General features: G+C 37.3%; 1 protein-coding gene and 1 pseudogene across 1 annotated transcript; one reads left to right on the top strand and one right to left on the bottom strand.

Moving 5' to 3' along the window:
* Positions 1-6,480, top strand: part of LOC107757499 (ribosome-releasing factor 2, mitochondrial-like) — an 8,782-nt pseudogene extending 2,302 nt beyond the window's left edge.
* A 143-nt stretch (positions 6,481-6,623) lies between these two features.
* On the bottom strand, positions 6,624-15,154 carry LOC107757500 (beta-hexosaminidase subunit beta-like). Its single transcript, XM_016574986.1, has 14 exons — positions 14,507-15,154; positions 14,191-14,339; positions 13,766-13,831; positions 13,375-13,421; positions 13,137-13,247; positions 12,586-12,687; positions 12,335-12,340; positions 11,986-12,126; positions 11,251-11,375; positions 11,007-11,079; positions 8,668-8,845; positions 7,911-8,001; positions 7,590-7,694; positions 6,624-7,026 (listed from the first exon to the last, which is right to left on the bottom strand). Exons 1-14 carry the CDS (start codon positions 14,746-14,748, stop codon positions 6,963-6,965), a joined length of 1,500 nt encoding a protein of 499 aa, XP_016430472.1. The 5' UTR covers positions 14,749-15,154; the 3' UTR covers positions 6,624-6,962.
* Between the last annotated feature and the right edge of the window lie 1,180 nt (positions 15,155-16,334).

Raw genomic sequence — 16,334 nt, forward strand, 5'->3', positions numbered from 1 at the left:
TTATTATTATTATTATTATTATTATTATTATTATTGTTATCAAATCGCTAACTTCATGATGTTTATTCGGTGAGTTAGCCCCGGAACACCTAACCGTTCATTCATGTTTCTAGCGGACCTATTTCCAGATGCACCAAATCGTGGCTGGAATGATTAAAAAAAAAAAAAAACGCTTTTGACAACTACCACTTAACCGTGTTTAACATGCTGTCAGTGGGAAAAGAAAACGATACGAGTTTGCTTTAAATGTCTTTTCGACCCCTCCGTCCAAGCTTTACGATTAATTAAATGTCTAGTCTGCTCTCAACGTGACTTTGATCAAGCACAGCAGTCATGTGTTGTACTGTACAGCTGAAGCTTTAACTCTTTAATCCAACGTTCTGCCTCAAAAATGCATTTAAATGTAACGTTCCCCATCCTAGGAGGGGTAAGTTTGTGCTGTTGACTGTCTATCTTAAACGCATCAGATGTACAGGCATTTGTCATTGACTAATTTACCGTGATAACAATACTTTCCACCAAAATGCCATGGTTACTATAGTAAAGCCTTGTTTAAAGCCACCACTGTTTTGAGATTCTGAAACTATTTTAAAGACATCTCATACACTTGTATTAGTGTTTTACAGTATTAGCTAAGGTTACTAATGGTAAAATGGTTTAGCTGTGTATGATAGAACTGTGATAGAACAGAACTCACTCAGCATAGCATCATTCATTCCATTTCAGAGCATCAGACACCTGATGAGCAGATATTCACAGACCTGCAGATGCAGAGTGATGGGGAATATAAATTACAGCATTTATCGAGGTAAAGGACAGTAGTGGATAATTACAAAGTTCTACATATTGTGTAGTTTTAGATTAGTGTCTTACTGTTCACAATTTTTTTCTTCTTCAGATGAGGTGAAATCACTGAGAGCGGTGGTCAACCCTGACATCTCAAAGTAAGATATGACAGCTCATTTAAAACTAGTATTGTTTTTGCATGCTACATGCCACAGTTTAGGTGTGATATTTGTAGTAAGACACTTTCAAGAAATTAATTGCAAGAAAACCATGGGTGACTTCTCATTACCGTGGTTAGATCAGTGAAACTATGGTATTTGTTATGAACAATTTTTTGTTTTTTAGCATGAGTGCATTTTACAATTTCCTCTTGAGCATATAAGAATAATGTTCTATTAACACCTAATGTTTATATTATGTTCTTGGCCAGAATTCGCAACATAGGCATCATGGCACATATAGATGCAGGGAAGACCACCACGACAGAGAGAATGCTGTACTACTCTGGCTACACACGGGCTCTCGGAGGTGAGGTGACATTTAGAAAATAAGTAGATGAAGAATACATTATCATTAATTTAAATAACGCTGAAATAATAATAAATTATGATAATATTAATAATATAAGTATTAAATACTATTATATTAAATTCTAATATAATATTATAAAGTAAATTAATCTAATATTAAGTAAATATAAGATGAAAAACTTAAACTTAAAAACCATAAACGAAAATGAGAAATGTTGTCTTTGCAACTAATTGAAATTAAGTACTAAAATAACTACTGTAAATCTGGAAAAAAAAATATATATATATATATATATAATGAAAATTACTAAATTACTAAAATTTGAATTCAATTGAAAACTTAAAATATAAAATAAAATCCGATTCAAAATATTAATAAATAATATAGTACATAAATAATACTGAAATAACATGTTTGAGCAGTTTAATACACATCCTTTAATATTTGTTTTCTATGATATAAGTGTCTGTGTGATTGGTCTTGTTTAGATGTGGATGATGGTGACACTGTAACTGATTACATGGCTCAGGAGAAGGGAGAGAGAGGAATCACCATCCAGTCAGCTGCTGTTACCTTTGACTGGAAGGATCGCAGGATTAACCTCATAGACACACCAGGTACATGTGTGTCCAAACAGTGTTGTATTCAATGCAGGGCAAGAGACATAGTGCACAAATTTGGGATGGGTACAATATATATATATTTTTAAAATGTTTTTTAAAAGAAGTTTTGCATGCTCACAAATAGAATAAAAGAATAAAGACAGTTAATTTCTCTCAAAATTATATGTAAATATATATATAGATAGATATATAGATAGATATATATATATATTTATATACAATCATAATGAATTATCTTTCTTTTCTCAGGTCGTGTTGATTTTACTCTGGAGGTTGAGAGAGCATTACGAGTGTTGGATGGAGCGGTTGCTGTGTTTGATGCTTCTGCTGGAGTAGAGGTTTGGCAGAAATTATTTGTGAACATAATAAATCATAAGTAAATTATTAATTATATTAATGTATATGAATTATTATTGTATTTGAATTAATAATACAATTAATTGTAAAGCCAAAATATTTTCTGTGAATATATATAATACACAAAAATGTTTTGCTCATTTCTCAGAATCTCACTTAAATTTAGAGAATCCATTAACACATTGTCTGAAAATTTGCATGTGTTATTGATCTGAATGAATGACTGCCGTTCACTAAGGTTTCATCTCATTCTCATTTCTCCTAGCCTGAGTTACTCTATAGACGTCATAAAGACTAAACTAAAGGCCAACCCTGTTCTCCTTCAGGTGACCTTTTTAAACATAGTAACCAACTACAGTTACCAATGAAAAGATTCATTCTGAATATTTAGTGTGATTTCCAGAACCCCTATTGGCTCAGGGAAGAGCTTTACCGGATTGGTGGACTTGATCACTAGGCAGAAAATGAAGTGGCAGGGGAGCTCAATTACATATGATGGTTGTACTTTTGAGACCAGCACCCTTCAGCCCACAGATGACCCAGATGTGCTCCAGGCTGTCAGTGAGGCCAGGCCACTTTGATAGAACAGGTGAAAAAAAAATATCTGAAAACAATAGAATAAATACTGATACATTTATTGTTATTTGCCACATCTCGAGTACAGTAGGTTCTTAAAGGGATACGTCAAAAATTATGATTCTGTCATCATTTGCTCTCTTTTATGTATGATTCATTTCTCTGTGGAACACAAAAGATATTCTGAAAAATGTGTCCAAACAACAATGGACCCCACTGGCTTTAATTGTATGGAGAAAAAAAAAAGCTAAGGCGTCTTCTATTGTGTTACAGGTTTAGAATGACTTGTGGTTCGTGATGGCAGAATTAACATTTTTGGCTGAACTTTTTTGTATGAATTGGACAGGTAGCAGATCTAAATGATGATTTTGCGAAGCTGCTTCGGGGACAGTACAGTGAAAACTTTGATGCAGTGCCTGCAGGGGAGGTAAGAATATGCAGCTTCTCTATACTGTGCTCCAGGTTTCTTTCTCTATTGGTTCAGATACATTTGGCTATTGAATAAACAGAATTGAATCTGAATATCCAGTTGCAGGAGGCAGTGAGACGAGTGACATTAGCTCGTAAGGGAGTTCCTGTGTTGTTTGGAAGCTCTCTGAAAAATAAAGGGGTTCAACCTCTGCTGGATGACATTACTGCTTACCTTCCTGCCCCCAATGAGAGGAACCATGACCTGGTGTGAGGGCACCATCCGTCAGCGCCCTCATCAACTCATTTTGCTAAAGGAGAATAAATCATGCTATGATTAAATGTATATTTGTTCCTATCTGTCCAGGCGCTGGTATAAGGATGATCTGTGTGCGTTGGCATTCAAAGTGGTCCATGACAAACAGAGGGGTCCACTCGTGTTTGTTAGGATCTATTCAGGAAGCATGAAGGCTCAGTCGGCAGTGTACAACATAAACAGGAACGGAACGTAGGTTCAGTGAAAATGTGCCCTTTTTGATGTCTGACTTGTATGCAGTTAGTTATCAGTGACAAAGACCCAATGCCAGATTTTCACAATTCTCATAAAAAAAAAGACTTATGAATCTTTTGTTACTTTTGCAGCTTTTTACTTGCTCTTCCATTTGTCGTGGAAAAATTACAAAAGTTTGCTTAAATAAATAAAACAATAGAAAGAAAATTACTATGGTGTTAACAAAAAGGAATTTTGACAACAGATTCTTGAATTTCTTGACTTTTCCATTATGACCCAAGATTTATTTTAAGATGTTTTAATTTCAAATTTTGTTAGATTAAAGTGATTACTTTTTGAATATGGATATTTTTCTAACAAAAACGCATCGATTCGCTACAGGTGGCCTTTGTTCACCCCCCAGAGCCGTGTGAGAGACTTTTTTTTTTTTTTATGGATGGGTGCTTTTTATTTAACTTCTTTTGGACTGAAGCAATGCAACACCCGCTGACTGCAATGATAGAGCTTGAAAGATCAAAGACAATTTTTAATATAACTCCGACTGGATTCGTCTGAAAGAAGAAAGTCATATACACCTAGGATGCCTCGGGGGTGAGTAAAACGCAGCCTAATTTTCATTTTTGGGTGAACTAACCCTTTAAGCTTAGTGCTTTGAAAAAATGTCTTAAAGTATTACATTGTGACACACAACCCATCCTGCACCATTTGTGCTATGGACATCAAATACCTTGAATCTTGTGTTGAGGAGAAGGAAGCACCCAAGTCATAATATATATAGTAACCAGAATATCATAGATTTGGGAGTAAGCGATTGCCCAAAACACCCTAGTGACCTAGCAATGCCCTAGCAGCAACTAGATTAAGCAATAACAGGGAAAAAAAATGTTAATTGTAATCTCTCTTTCTCATTCTCCTGCTCTGCAATGTATTTTTTCACTTGTTTATGCACAGACAATACTGTGTGGCATGGGAGAGCTACACATTGAGATCATCCATGACCGTATTAAGAGAGAGCACAACATCGAAACTCACCTAGGACCCTTGCAGGTGGCCTACAGAGAGACCATCCTCCAATCAGCAACTGCCACAGGTGAGGCAAGTGCAAACTCTGCCCTCATGCTTTATATGGTAGTCTACCTCTGTTAAAATCATATTACGAAGAAACATTAGAACTTTTTCTTAATAACAGTTCATCTGTTTTGTTTGTCTGCTTTACTGTTTTATGGTCCAGTGCGACTTATGGTTACAATATATTTTGTCCATGTTAAAAAAATAGGCATAAAATAAAACAACTTATATGATCAGTCACATGCCCCGTTTTAGTGTAGGTTCAAAAGTCTGGGGTTGGTAGGATTTTTTTTTTATGTTTTCATTTTTGTATAAAATGAATAGATGAAGAAATGGTAAGAAACCAACATTCCTATAGTTCTACACAGAATAAATTGTAATGCTAAAATGGATTATAATATCAAATAATGCAGTATTTATTTTGAGTAGTCAAGTATTAGGAAATTCCAGTATGATTTGTATGATCATTTCAGACACGTTAGATCGTACTCTGGGAGACAAGAGGCATGTTGTTACTGTGGAGCTTGCTGTCCATGCTCTGATGAAGGAGTCTAGCACTTCCTGTGACGTGACTTTTGAGGAGGAAGGAAATACTCGGCTCCCTGCTGTTGTCAAAGAAGCTGTGGAAAACGGAGTTCAGAGCGCCTACCTCCAAGGTAATGGATGCTTTAAAGCTTTTATGCCTAAATCATTCATCACATCCATATCATCCTGCTACAGTATTGCAGTACATTTGAGTCTATAAATCTGATGTCCTTGTCAGCCATATGCTGTTGGTAATCTAACTTCCTTTCCAGGTCCTGTGCTGGGTTTTCCTGTACAGGGAGTAAAGACAGTTATCCAGCATGTGAGTTTGGAGCCAGGCACTTCTGCAGCCACGGTTTCAGCCTGCGTGTCCCGCTGCATGCACAAGGTACTCAAACACTATCCTGTGTCTTTCCCACAGTCACTTTTTAATATGTTGCCACATCTGAGTTCATGTCTTTCTGTGTCAGGTTCTGAAGCTGGCTGGAGGGCAGGTTTTGGAGCCGGTGATGGCTCTGGAAGTGACTGTAGGGGAAGAGTATCTGAGTCCTGTGCTTGCAGATCTCGCCCAGCGACGTGGTACTGTATGCGACATCCAAAGTCGACAGGAAAACAAGGTTTTGCTGGCTACAATACCTTTGGCTGAGATGATGGTGAGTCTTTCACTAAAAATATTACAATGACACACGTGTCAGTAATTGCACAATTCTACTGCATCAAGTTACATTGACATTATATGATCTCTATGTATAATAAGGCCAATACAATTTAAGTCTCACCACATGATTACTATACAAAAAGGGGAACTATGTAGGGAATACGAGTTTTATTTATTTTTGCCTCAAGGGCTGCTCAACCATTCTGCGCACTTTGACTTCTGGGAATGCCACCTTTTCTCTGGAGCTATCCAGCTATGAGCCCATGAACACTCAGGACCAGAATATACTGCTCAACAAGATGGCTGGACTGGCTTGAAGCAGTAACTGTCACCAACTGAACTGAGCATTTATACTGACACATATTTTGATTGCTCTGTGATTGGCTGCTTACATATGGCCCAGAAGATAAATCTTGGAGACTAGCCTACATATGGACATACCCTGCTCAGCCCACATCCAGAGACCTAATTGGATTTATTTCTCAGTGTAAGGTAAAACATGCTTACTGTTGTTTGTGTGTATATGTACATACAAAATACCCATAATTTTATAAGAACAATACATTCATAAATGTTTTATTTAAATATGTATTTCATTTATAAAACCCTTACAACATACCTAGCCTTGGGAAATAATTAAAAAGCAGACCTTATTTCAAAACTTCAAATTCCATACAATTTATTCACAAGAACATTAATTACAATTTAATCCAATTTAAGCCTACAGAGAAAATCCAGATGTACAGAACTGTCCATTTAATAATAAAAACCAGTAATCAAAAACATCAAGTTCTGGCAGTATCTGGCTCAGTGCATACAACAGCAAAGCATAGTTACTGGAATCAATAACATGGTTTTATCTTTTAAAAAGTGTTGTCCTATTATTCCCTTTAATTGTCTGTCAGCTGAATGTTGAAGTTCATAGGCCCTTGTACTCCTGACGGCAGTGGCCAACAAATAGAGGTTCTGCAGGTATGCCTCTCCTGATGGCGAAAAAGGGAAAAATATCACTTTCACCAATGAAACATACGAGAAATATGCCTGTGCAAATTTTATTTGCAAAAGCAAATTCAGTTATTTGTACAAAGACTATATTGAATACTTTTTACATTTTCAAAATCCCCCCAACCAACCCAGAACAGACTGCCTTCAAAAAATAATTAAAAATCAATGATATTGTAATAAATAAATAAATCTATAATTAACCAAAAGTCAAGGACATTAGAGTTTAGTGAGGCCACTCCACTGCTGAGCATCATGATTCTTACATACATTAAATAAATAAATAATTGAAATGATTGATTAATCAAATAAGGTGAGATTGCATTAATCCACTAGTTCCGAGTTCTGGGGACCCCCTGCTCTGCACAGTTTGCATGTCTCCCTTATTTAACAAACCTGATTCAGATCACCAGCTCGTTAGAAGAGACTCCATGAACTGAACTGAATAAGAGAGACATGCAAAATGTGCAGAGCAGGGGGTCCCCAAGACTCGAACTGAGAACCACTGCATTAATGAATTTGCCATTGTCATAGTTTAACTCACTTGACCATGCGGCAGCGATGCTGGACCAGACGATTATAGGCATTATCCACATCGGTCACACTTTTATCACTCCATAACCTCTCAGCGACAGCACTGGCTCTTGGCCTGCAACGGCACAAAAAAACAAAAACAGTTCATTTACATAATTCTAAATAAATACTAGGTTTGGTTTCAGTTTTGGCACAAACTCCTAACTTTAGCTTTTACTTTTATTACATGATAGGAGATGCAGTTAATTAACCACGTGTTAGTAACATGATTACACAACATGTATAATGGTTTGTCTTGGTGTAGTTGGTACAGTTGAGTGATATATCATACCAGAGTCGAGGAGTGAGGTTGGTAGCATCCACATACTCTCCCCAAAGACAAGCCTCTCCACCGATCACCAGCTTCTTCTGTGCATCTGTGCCTGTAGTTATAAACAACAGCAAAAACAGTAACATTTAATATAACATTGTACAAAAAGCGGTCCCTCAAAGCAAAGAGTTGATCCTGTTTGAGTGATCTGTGTGTCAAACACTCCTATATCTGAATACCTGCAGACAAAGCAAACCATTTAAACTGCATGGTTCGTGACTGAATAGACGCATAACTGTCAGTGTGTGCAAAGTTCCATGGTCACATAAGCATGTTTGTTTGCATATCCAAATGCAAACAGGTCCCTGACAACGTCATTGCTGACAGAGCTTTGGACCGAAAAAATGATGATGCTCGTTAATTTAAGGATATGAGAATATCAGATGTAAATGACTCCATACAATCGCATGCCACCTTCACCACTTAAATATGTTGCCTTTGAATCAGTGTAGCTGACCTTCAAAACCTAAAACCACTCGTACCAACCTTGGTTACAATAAACAAGAAAATTCACCAGATTCATCCATTAACAGACAGACAGACTTCTCAACTCTTAGAGGTCAACTACAACATACCTCACAACATCATGTATTGCATAATCAACAGTCATTGTTTTGTACTCTAAACCTTGAGATGTTGTGCAAATTTAGGAGAAACACAAATCAAACAGAAACAGAGGCCCATATCCACATAGACTTTATCTGCGAATGACACACACCAGTGAAATTTTGGGGGTCGGCTTTGTAAATGTTCACCCAGTCTTGGCCGTAGCTGATGCGGTTGAGGTACCAGGGTGTGGAGAGCAGAGCATTGAAACCAGCCGCCGTGACCTGCGCCATCTCATCCTGGTACTGCGGCCTGCCTTTCCACACATGGATCTGTGTGTCGGCTTTCAGCTACATGTGTACAAATACAGACACATGTATAACACACAAACGAACAGACGTCAACATGTGGATGTCCCTCTGGACTCCATTTAAGGTCTCTGTGAGGCTTTTCATGCTTCATTCAGATGTACTTTGTCAAAGATACCAAGCGGAGATTGCACATTTATGCAGATCTAGTCGCTAGTAGCTCTGAAAGAACTGAACATAGTTGATTTTAAAGTGACAAAAAATATGGATGTACAATATTTTTCAAAATCAGCTGTAACAAAAAATAATTTTTGGTTATCAATATTGGCACATCCAAATAAAATGCAATCAATATTTAATCTTAAAAGTTAAAAATTGTCAAACACTACATCAAAAACTGTAATATGTTAGATCTTGAATGTAGTCCAGAGAAATATATCCATTTTGTGTCGTTTTTCTGAAAGTTCAGATGCTTAGCTGTGACTCAACATGTCTTGCTTTCTCATTAGATCATTAGTTAATGGCCTCTAAACCTTCTCTGTCTACATGGCATCACTAGGTTCTGTCATTCAGAAACATGGCTTTTCATATCACTGCTATGCTGATGCTGACAACAGTTAACCATTATTCTATACAGTAACATCTAAGAAGAACGAGGTAGAAGTTTTTAGCAGTGATTGATATTAGTGTATTGATTTTACAAAGCTGGAGCAAGGTGGAGGAGGAATTATGGCAAAGCATACACTACCATTCAAAAGTTTGGGGCCACTAAGAATTTTTTTATTTATTTATTTTTTAAGAAATTTACTCTTTTATTCAGCAAATTCACATTAAACTGATCAAAAGTGACAGTAAAAAATTAAGTAAATGCTGTTCCTTAAAACTTTTTATTTATAGACTTCTGAATGATCTTGACATTTAACAATATTACTATATTAATATTTTACTGTATTTCAGATCAAATAAACAGCCTTTGTGAGACTTTTACATTAAAACATAAAAAAAAAAAAAACCTTACCGACCCCAAACTTTTGAAGGGTAGTGTATTTAGAGTGACACTTGCTGGAACACGTGCTTTCCGAAATATTTGGGAATATGTTGTTGCAGTGTCTTCAACAACTGAACTCGAGATGTGGCAGCAGCTCAGAGTTGATCAGGAGTGGTCAAACACATTGACATTACGTAGACATGACAACGTACTAGTGACAAGCAACACCAAGAGCCAGAACCAGACTGACAGGATCACATCTGAACACTACAATAATAATCCAGAAATGACAGGAAATTCTATATAATTAATATATGGTTGATGACAAGCGCATATATCCTCCTTTACAATGGAGGGGTTTCTCAATGAACCATCTCTACTCAAACCACAGCCTCAACCCCCAAGCTTGTTTGTGATTCAATACCATGTCCACTTCCATGGCTATTTTAGGGCAAAAACCAGGTTTTTGAAATGTAACAAAAGGTATAGTGATTGAAAAGGGTAGTAATAACCATATTTGATTGAAACTCTAAAACTGACTTTAACCCCAAGTTGCCAACCAGACATATCAAAACCAATCACATAATTCAATGGTCAATACATGTGTAAACACTGAATAACTAGAGTTTCTAAATGACTGCGTTTTAAACCACTAGATTAGTAAACTAGTGCTGCTAAAATAAACAAAATTAGAATTTGACTGGAGAAACTGACCAGGGAAATTGAGTGGCTCAACTTTGTAGTAGTGTTGCCAGTCCTGTCCATAGCTAATGTAGTCCAGGTACCAAGGGGCAGAAAGAATGGTTGTAAATCCTGCCCCAGTCACATTCTGAAGCTCCTCCTCCATCTTGTTCCCCATCCACACCTCCACCACGGTGTCATCCTTCAGCTGGAACATGCATAAAGCACATTACTGTATGTGCCCTAATCAATGTGTTTTTTTGTTTTGGCTGTTATATTGTTATGGCAATTTAGTGGCGTGTTAGCAGTGGCTTGTGAAAAGGCGAGCATGCAAGTCAAGCTATTTGTGATTAAGAAGGTTACAGTAAAGTAGATGAGGCTTTGATTTGAAGTCACAAAGCATTTTGGCCCTGCAAAATTGTGTCTTAATTCGTGTTTAAAAGGTGGTAGCTTAGAAATTAACATTATGACTGTAATATAACATTTATGGATTTACATTACTTCCCATCAGCACAGATAAGAGCTCAGCCTTACCTTCACTCCATTATCAAACACTTCCTGCCACACCATGTAGCCTTTCTTGGTAGCAGCCACAATATCAAGTAACCTATTTTCCAAAGATGAATAATACAAAATGACAGATTGTGTTCTGATTAATATTTTCATTTACAGTTACATTCTTCTGGGAAAAAACAAATAAGCAAACTATCATAATCATCTGTAATGTATACTATAAGACCACAATAAATGTATTTCCTGACTATATTCAAGCTCTTACCTTTGAATGTAGAAAGACTCCAGTTTGCTGTAGTCTGTGCCAAAGCCCTGCTGCACCATAAACTTCTGAATATCAGGATTGGACTCCCTACAGGAACGATAAGTGGAATGAAAGCATGGTCTTAACTAAAGCAAATAGAGAAAGAGAAACAATACATGCCCTTACACAGTAGGCTGTCATTTTCAGTTAGAATCAAACTTTTTTTTTCATTCTGTTTAGACACTCAGTGTCCTGAGTGACGGTTACAGTTATTTACTTTTTTTTTTTTTATCAATTTTTTAGCTCCTTTTTTCTTACCAGCAACTAGGCCTGGGCGATAAAACGGTATCGATATTTATCGATGTACACCTTCTTCGATACGATAGAAAAAATTTTCGATATAGCACACGATATAGGCACGTGCTATGAGTGACGCAGACAGCACACACAAACACGAACACATTGAGAGCGACAGAGAGAGAAAACATATGTCACATTAATCAGTAACTGCAGTTTAAATGTGAACTGCTGAAACCAACAAAACATGACTTAAGGCTAGAATACACTACATGACGACTTTATATTTGTCTCCTAGCAATAAGGCACGTTTCTGTGTGAGTTTGTTGTGTGTTTGTTTTGACAATGTCATCAGTAGTGCATGACGCCTAGTATTTTAAAAAGGTTGTGCAGTGTATTCCAGCCTTAAATATGACTAAACAAAACAATCTATATAAAGCTGTCATGTAGCAAGTCCACCAACTGACCATTGCCCCATGACTCTGTGTGTCCTGGGGTGTCAAACTCAGGGATGACGCGGATCCCCCTCATACGAGCGAACTCGATGACCATCTTCACGTCAGATGGAGTGTACACATGCGTGAATGGGTGATAGGCTCCCTGTCAATCACAAAACAAATAGGAAAAACATGATCAATACACAATGATAAACACTTTCCCAGTTAGATTTCAGAAGTGGCAGTTGAGTTCTATGACCTAATTCTTTGGTTTAGAGGTGAAATTTCTACACTAAAGGAAATGACACAAGAACTGACATGTCCTACAGCACAGCAGTATCATCATTTTGTGGTAAAACTTTATCCCTTACCTTTCGCTTCCAATGTAGCAAATACAAAAGAATATATGAGAAAAAGGAACTATTTTTAAAAGCAAGCCTTTCAAAAAACCTGCAATTTGTTGCAGTGTAATTATAGCTTGATACGCCTACTTGTGTTCTCCTGTTTACATGACGTTGGCCATCACCCTTAGTGATAATATAATTCTAGCATGGTAATCCACTAACAACCATGTTCTGAATAGCTTGAATCTAAAACAAAGTCAAGTGCATCACATACTCACCTTTTGACTTAACTCGGGGAAGGTACGGCTCATGTAAGGAAACGAATGATCGTCCACAATGTGCCAGTGAAATACATTAAACTTGTTCATCGCCATAGCTTCCTGTCAAAATTAGACATTTTATTACTGAACGCTGTGGGATAAGAAGCATTTCAAAACCAACAACAACAACAACAAAAAACCTTGGAAGGTCCTTGCACATATGTCCACTGTTATGATCATGTGACTCGAGTTTAATTCTAGGTCAAAACTTTATATCACCACTGTTCACTGACTGCAATTTTTTCCAGACAAACCTTGTGATGAGCGTAATTTTGTCTTGTGATTACTGTCATCTACGAACATAACAAACTTGACTTTCCAGTCTCATAAGTAAAATAAGTTCCTTGAGCTATTTAGCTGACACAAGTCTTCTAATAAGGAAACTGAGCATTAATGAAAAAAATTAATCAATTAATCATGGCCTATTTTCCAATATAAAAATGCCACTCTAGACCTATGCATGTGTTTTAGTAAAGCCTGTCGTTATAAAACAAATGATTTCAGCTCACCAAATTGGCCAAAATGACTTTGAGTGGCAGGAAGTGGCGAGACGAGTCCAGGAGGATCCCCCGATGGGCAAACCGTGGGAAATCTGAGATGTCTGTCTTATTGATGTTGTTCTGTTGAGAAGAAAAAATAGATGTTTTGATTTTAGAAGAGCTTAAATAGATACATTGATGGAATGTATTAACATTTAAAGCCTTAATCAAGTACAACAATCAAAGTAAGGGTCTGTTTCAAACTTACGACTCCATAGTCATCCTCATAGACCAGCTGGCTGAATGTTTCCAGTCCTTACAACAATATGAGGATGTTACACATTAATGAAATCATGAGTTACGACAGCATGTTACAGTATATGGACATGATAAATACTGCAATCGCTTCTCTTAAGGCAGGATAACACAAAATCCAGCTTTGAAACAACACTCTACATTCTTAGGAAAGGACAGTTTCTATCTAATACAGTAAAAACAGTAACATTGTGAAATATTGTTCTAATTTAAAATAGCTGTTTTTATTTTACTTTTTTTTTTAAATTATTTTTAAATATATTACAATAGACTTTTGAATGGTAGTGCATGTTCAAAAGGGAAATATAAATGTGAGCTTGTTTACTGCCTTTACATTCGCTTACCTCGCAAAGCTCCCCATACATTAGCAGCTTTCAGCACAGCAGAGGGTTCATCAACGGACAGCTCATCTACACAAAGAGAGCAAAACTTTACACAATTCACACACAACCAAAGAATTCACAGGCTCAACTCCACACAGTTTGAGTTTTATCTCAATACATCTGATTGAAGAAGCTAGAAGTGACTGACTTTCATAATGCAGTTTCTATGAAATATTAAGTAGAAAACTCTTTGCAAATTACTTAGCATGAGTCAGATGTTACTACATCTAAAAAAGAGCTCTAGAATCACGTTAATACGTTAACCCGATTACACATCCGCTCCGAGAGGCAGATGTCAATTATTGGATTTGCCGATCGTTCATTGGATTAGAGATCATTGAGGTTACAGCGCTGCGGATCACAAAGGCGGAAGGGAAAAAGCTCACATGACTCGTCGGTTTGCAGACTCGGGAAACCGTCGCACTCCGGATCAGGTGATGTTACCCATACCTGAAGCTCCACGAGATCTGAATCATACACTTTCTTTCGGCTCTTCTCGGGCTTCTTCAGGTCGCCAAATATGTATTCAAAATATCTGCAAAGCAAAAGTCAATTGAAGCCAAGTGGATTCTGTTTACTATATGACACGGAGCACACAGTGCATACTGTACCGACACTGTACTTCCTGTTAAAGCTAAACGTTAGCCTCTTTTATAACACAATGCCGGCATAAATATGAATAAGGGATTGTGCAGTTAGTACCTGCGAAACGCATTCTCGAGTATGCTGCAGCTCGGTCCGGTGGAGGACTGTTTCGCTTGGACGATCTGAAACCTGGCGGGGCTGAGTTTAAAAGCGACGGCGGACGACTGAAATTTCTGCGGTAGCGGCCAGAGAGAGATTTCATCCAGCTCTTTTAGTTTTCCTACAAAGTCGCCGAAGAGCCACCCATTGCAGACGGCTACCGCCAAAAACAGCGGCGCAAATTTGACCAGACAGTACATGGCTGTGTTGAGCTGCGGTCAGCTGACTTCTGCTTCTAGTCCGAACGGAGGAGTGTGAATGTGCTCTGAACTGTGGGGCGGTGTTTACCTCAACTCAAGTCATGGGACCTACCGAGCCGCCACACCCCCTCGAAGTCTTAAGTGAATTGCACAGATTGTGATTACAAAACCTCATCCCTTTATCTGTTGATTTGTCCCGAGGACAGTGAAGGTCAATCCCTAGATAACTTGCAAAACAAATGGCTTAGGCGATATGAGCTGAACAATTGTTTCAGGTTTCAACACAGTCTTACGATCATAACAGGGAGCAGACTGCATATATTTCAAACATATCACGTAATAAAAACATTAAAATAGCAAAAGCCATATTTCTGGAATACTAGGGGCGAGCGAGCAGGGTGAGTTGAGCCAGTTTTTATTTACGCCGTGTTTAAAGCGAGCACATGACAGGCCCTACATAAATTTCAGGATGTGGTGCATCCTTGGGAATAATCACTTTGGGTCTAAAATAAACTGCTTTCAAAATATGGCTTTTCCAACTTGCCCCCAGTGGGGGGTAAATTGAGCCTAGGGAGAGGGTAGGTTGAGCCACATGGAGTTAAACTGTGCCACTGATTATACTGAAGTAAAACTGAACATTTTCACCTCATGCTAGGCTATATCAAAGGAAGAAAATTTCAATATAAAATATGACTTCTTAAAATCTGTGTTTTCCTTGTGATGGACTGGCCGTTCATCCTGGGAGTTTCCTCACCTGTGGCTCAAGGTGAGCTGATGCTGGGTTAGGATCCCGCTCCCCACGACCGTAATAAGGACATATAGGTTTGGATAATAGAATGGATGGATGGGTGACTTAAAAGTTTTATTTAAAGATATAGTTCACAACTCTGAAGGCGTTTTTTTTTTTTTAATTACTTAAACATTTCAGAACAAAAAGTTCAAATTGAAGAATTTAAAAAGAAAAAAAACAGACTGCAACTGACCTTACAGAAATGGGCAAAAAGTAGGCTACTCAACATCCCACTTATAAATGTTGCTGGGAAATACAATTTCATAAAACCTTCAATGGCCAGTTTTCATAAACAAGGCCTATTTAAAATTTACTGAACAAAATCGAGTTCAAAACAAAGAACAAAATTATGTTTGGTGTAAAATTAATGAAATATAATGTAGTTATGCTCTCCCCTACTATGTAATATTGTATATTGTAATTATAATTGTAATAGTAGCCTACTGTGTAGTCCCCCTACTTTTTGCAAAGCATTATTATATGTTGTTGTTGTTGTTGTGAAAAACTAGATATAACCGATGTACTATTTTCTAATGTGAAATTACAATAAAAAGAAAATGAGTAGCACAAAATCAGCACAAATAGTGTATAGGCTACTATTTTAAAGCCCTGCAGGTGAAAACACCCATAAAATTTGAAACGCCTCATACCTCATACTCAAATTCAGTCATTCTATACTTTTTTAGACCACAAAAGGAGAAATTAAAATGTCTTGCTTGGTCTTGTTCGACAAAGAAAGAAAGGGCACATTACAGAAACACCAGGGTGAGGAAATGACTGAATTTTAATATTCAAG

This window comes from Sinocyclocheilus rhinocerous, unplaced genomic scaffold (genome assembly GCF_001515625.1).
Source record: "Sinocyclocheilus rhinocerous isolate Xijiao unplaced genomic scaffold, SAMN03320098_v1.1 scaffold984, whole genome shotgun sequence".
NCBI classification, from domain to species: domain Eukaryota; kingdom Metazoa; phylum Chordata; class Actinopteri; order Cypriniformes; family Cyprinidae; genus Sinocyclocheilus; species Sinocyclocheilus rhinocerous.

Coding starts and splice junctions, on each gene's coding strand:
- LOC107757500 (XM_016574986.1), bottom strand. CDS start 14,748: ATGTACTGTCTGGTCAAATTTGCGCCGCTGTTTTTGGCGGTAGCCGTC. Junction 11,080..11,250: donor GAGTCTTTCTACATTCAAAG/GTAAGAGCTTGA, acceptor TTTGGAAAATAG/GTTACTTGATATTGTGGCTG. Junction 7,027..7,589: donor CATCGCTGCCGCATGGTCAA/GTGAGTTAAACT, acceptor TTTCGCCATCAG/GAGAGGCATACCTGCAGAAC.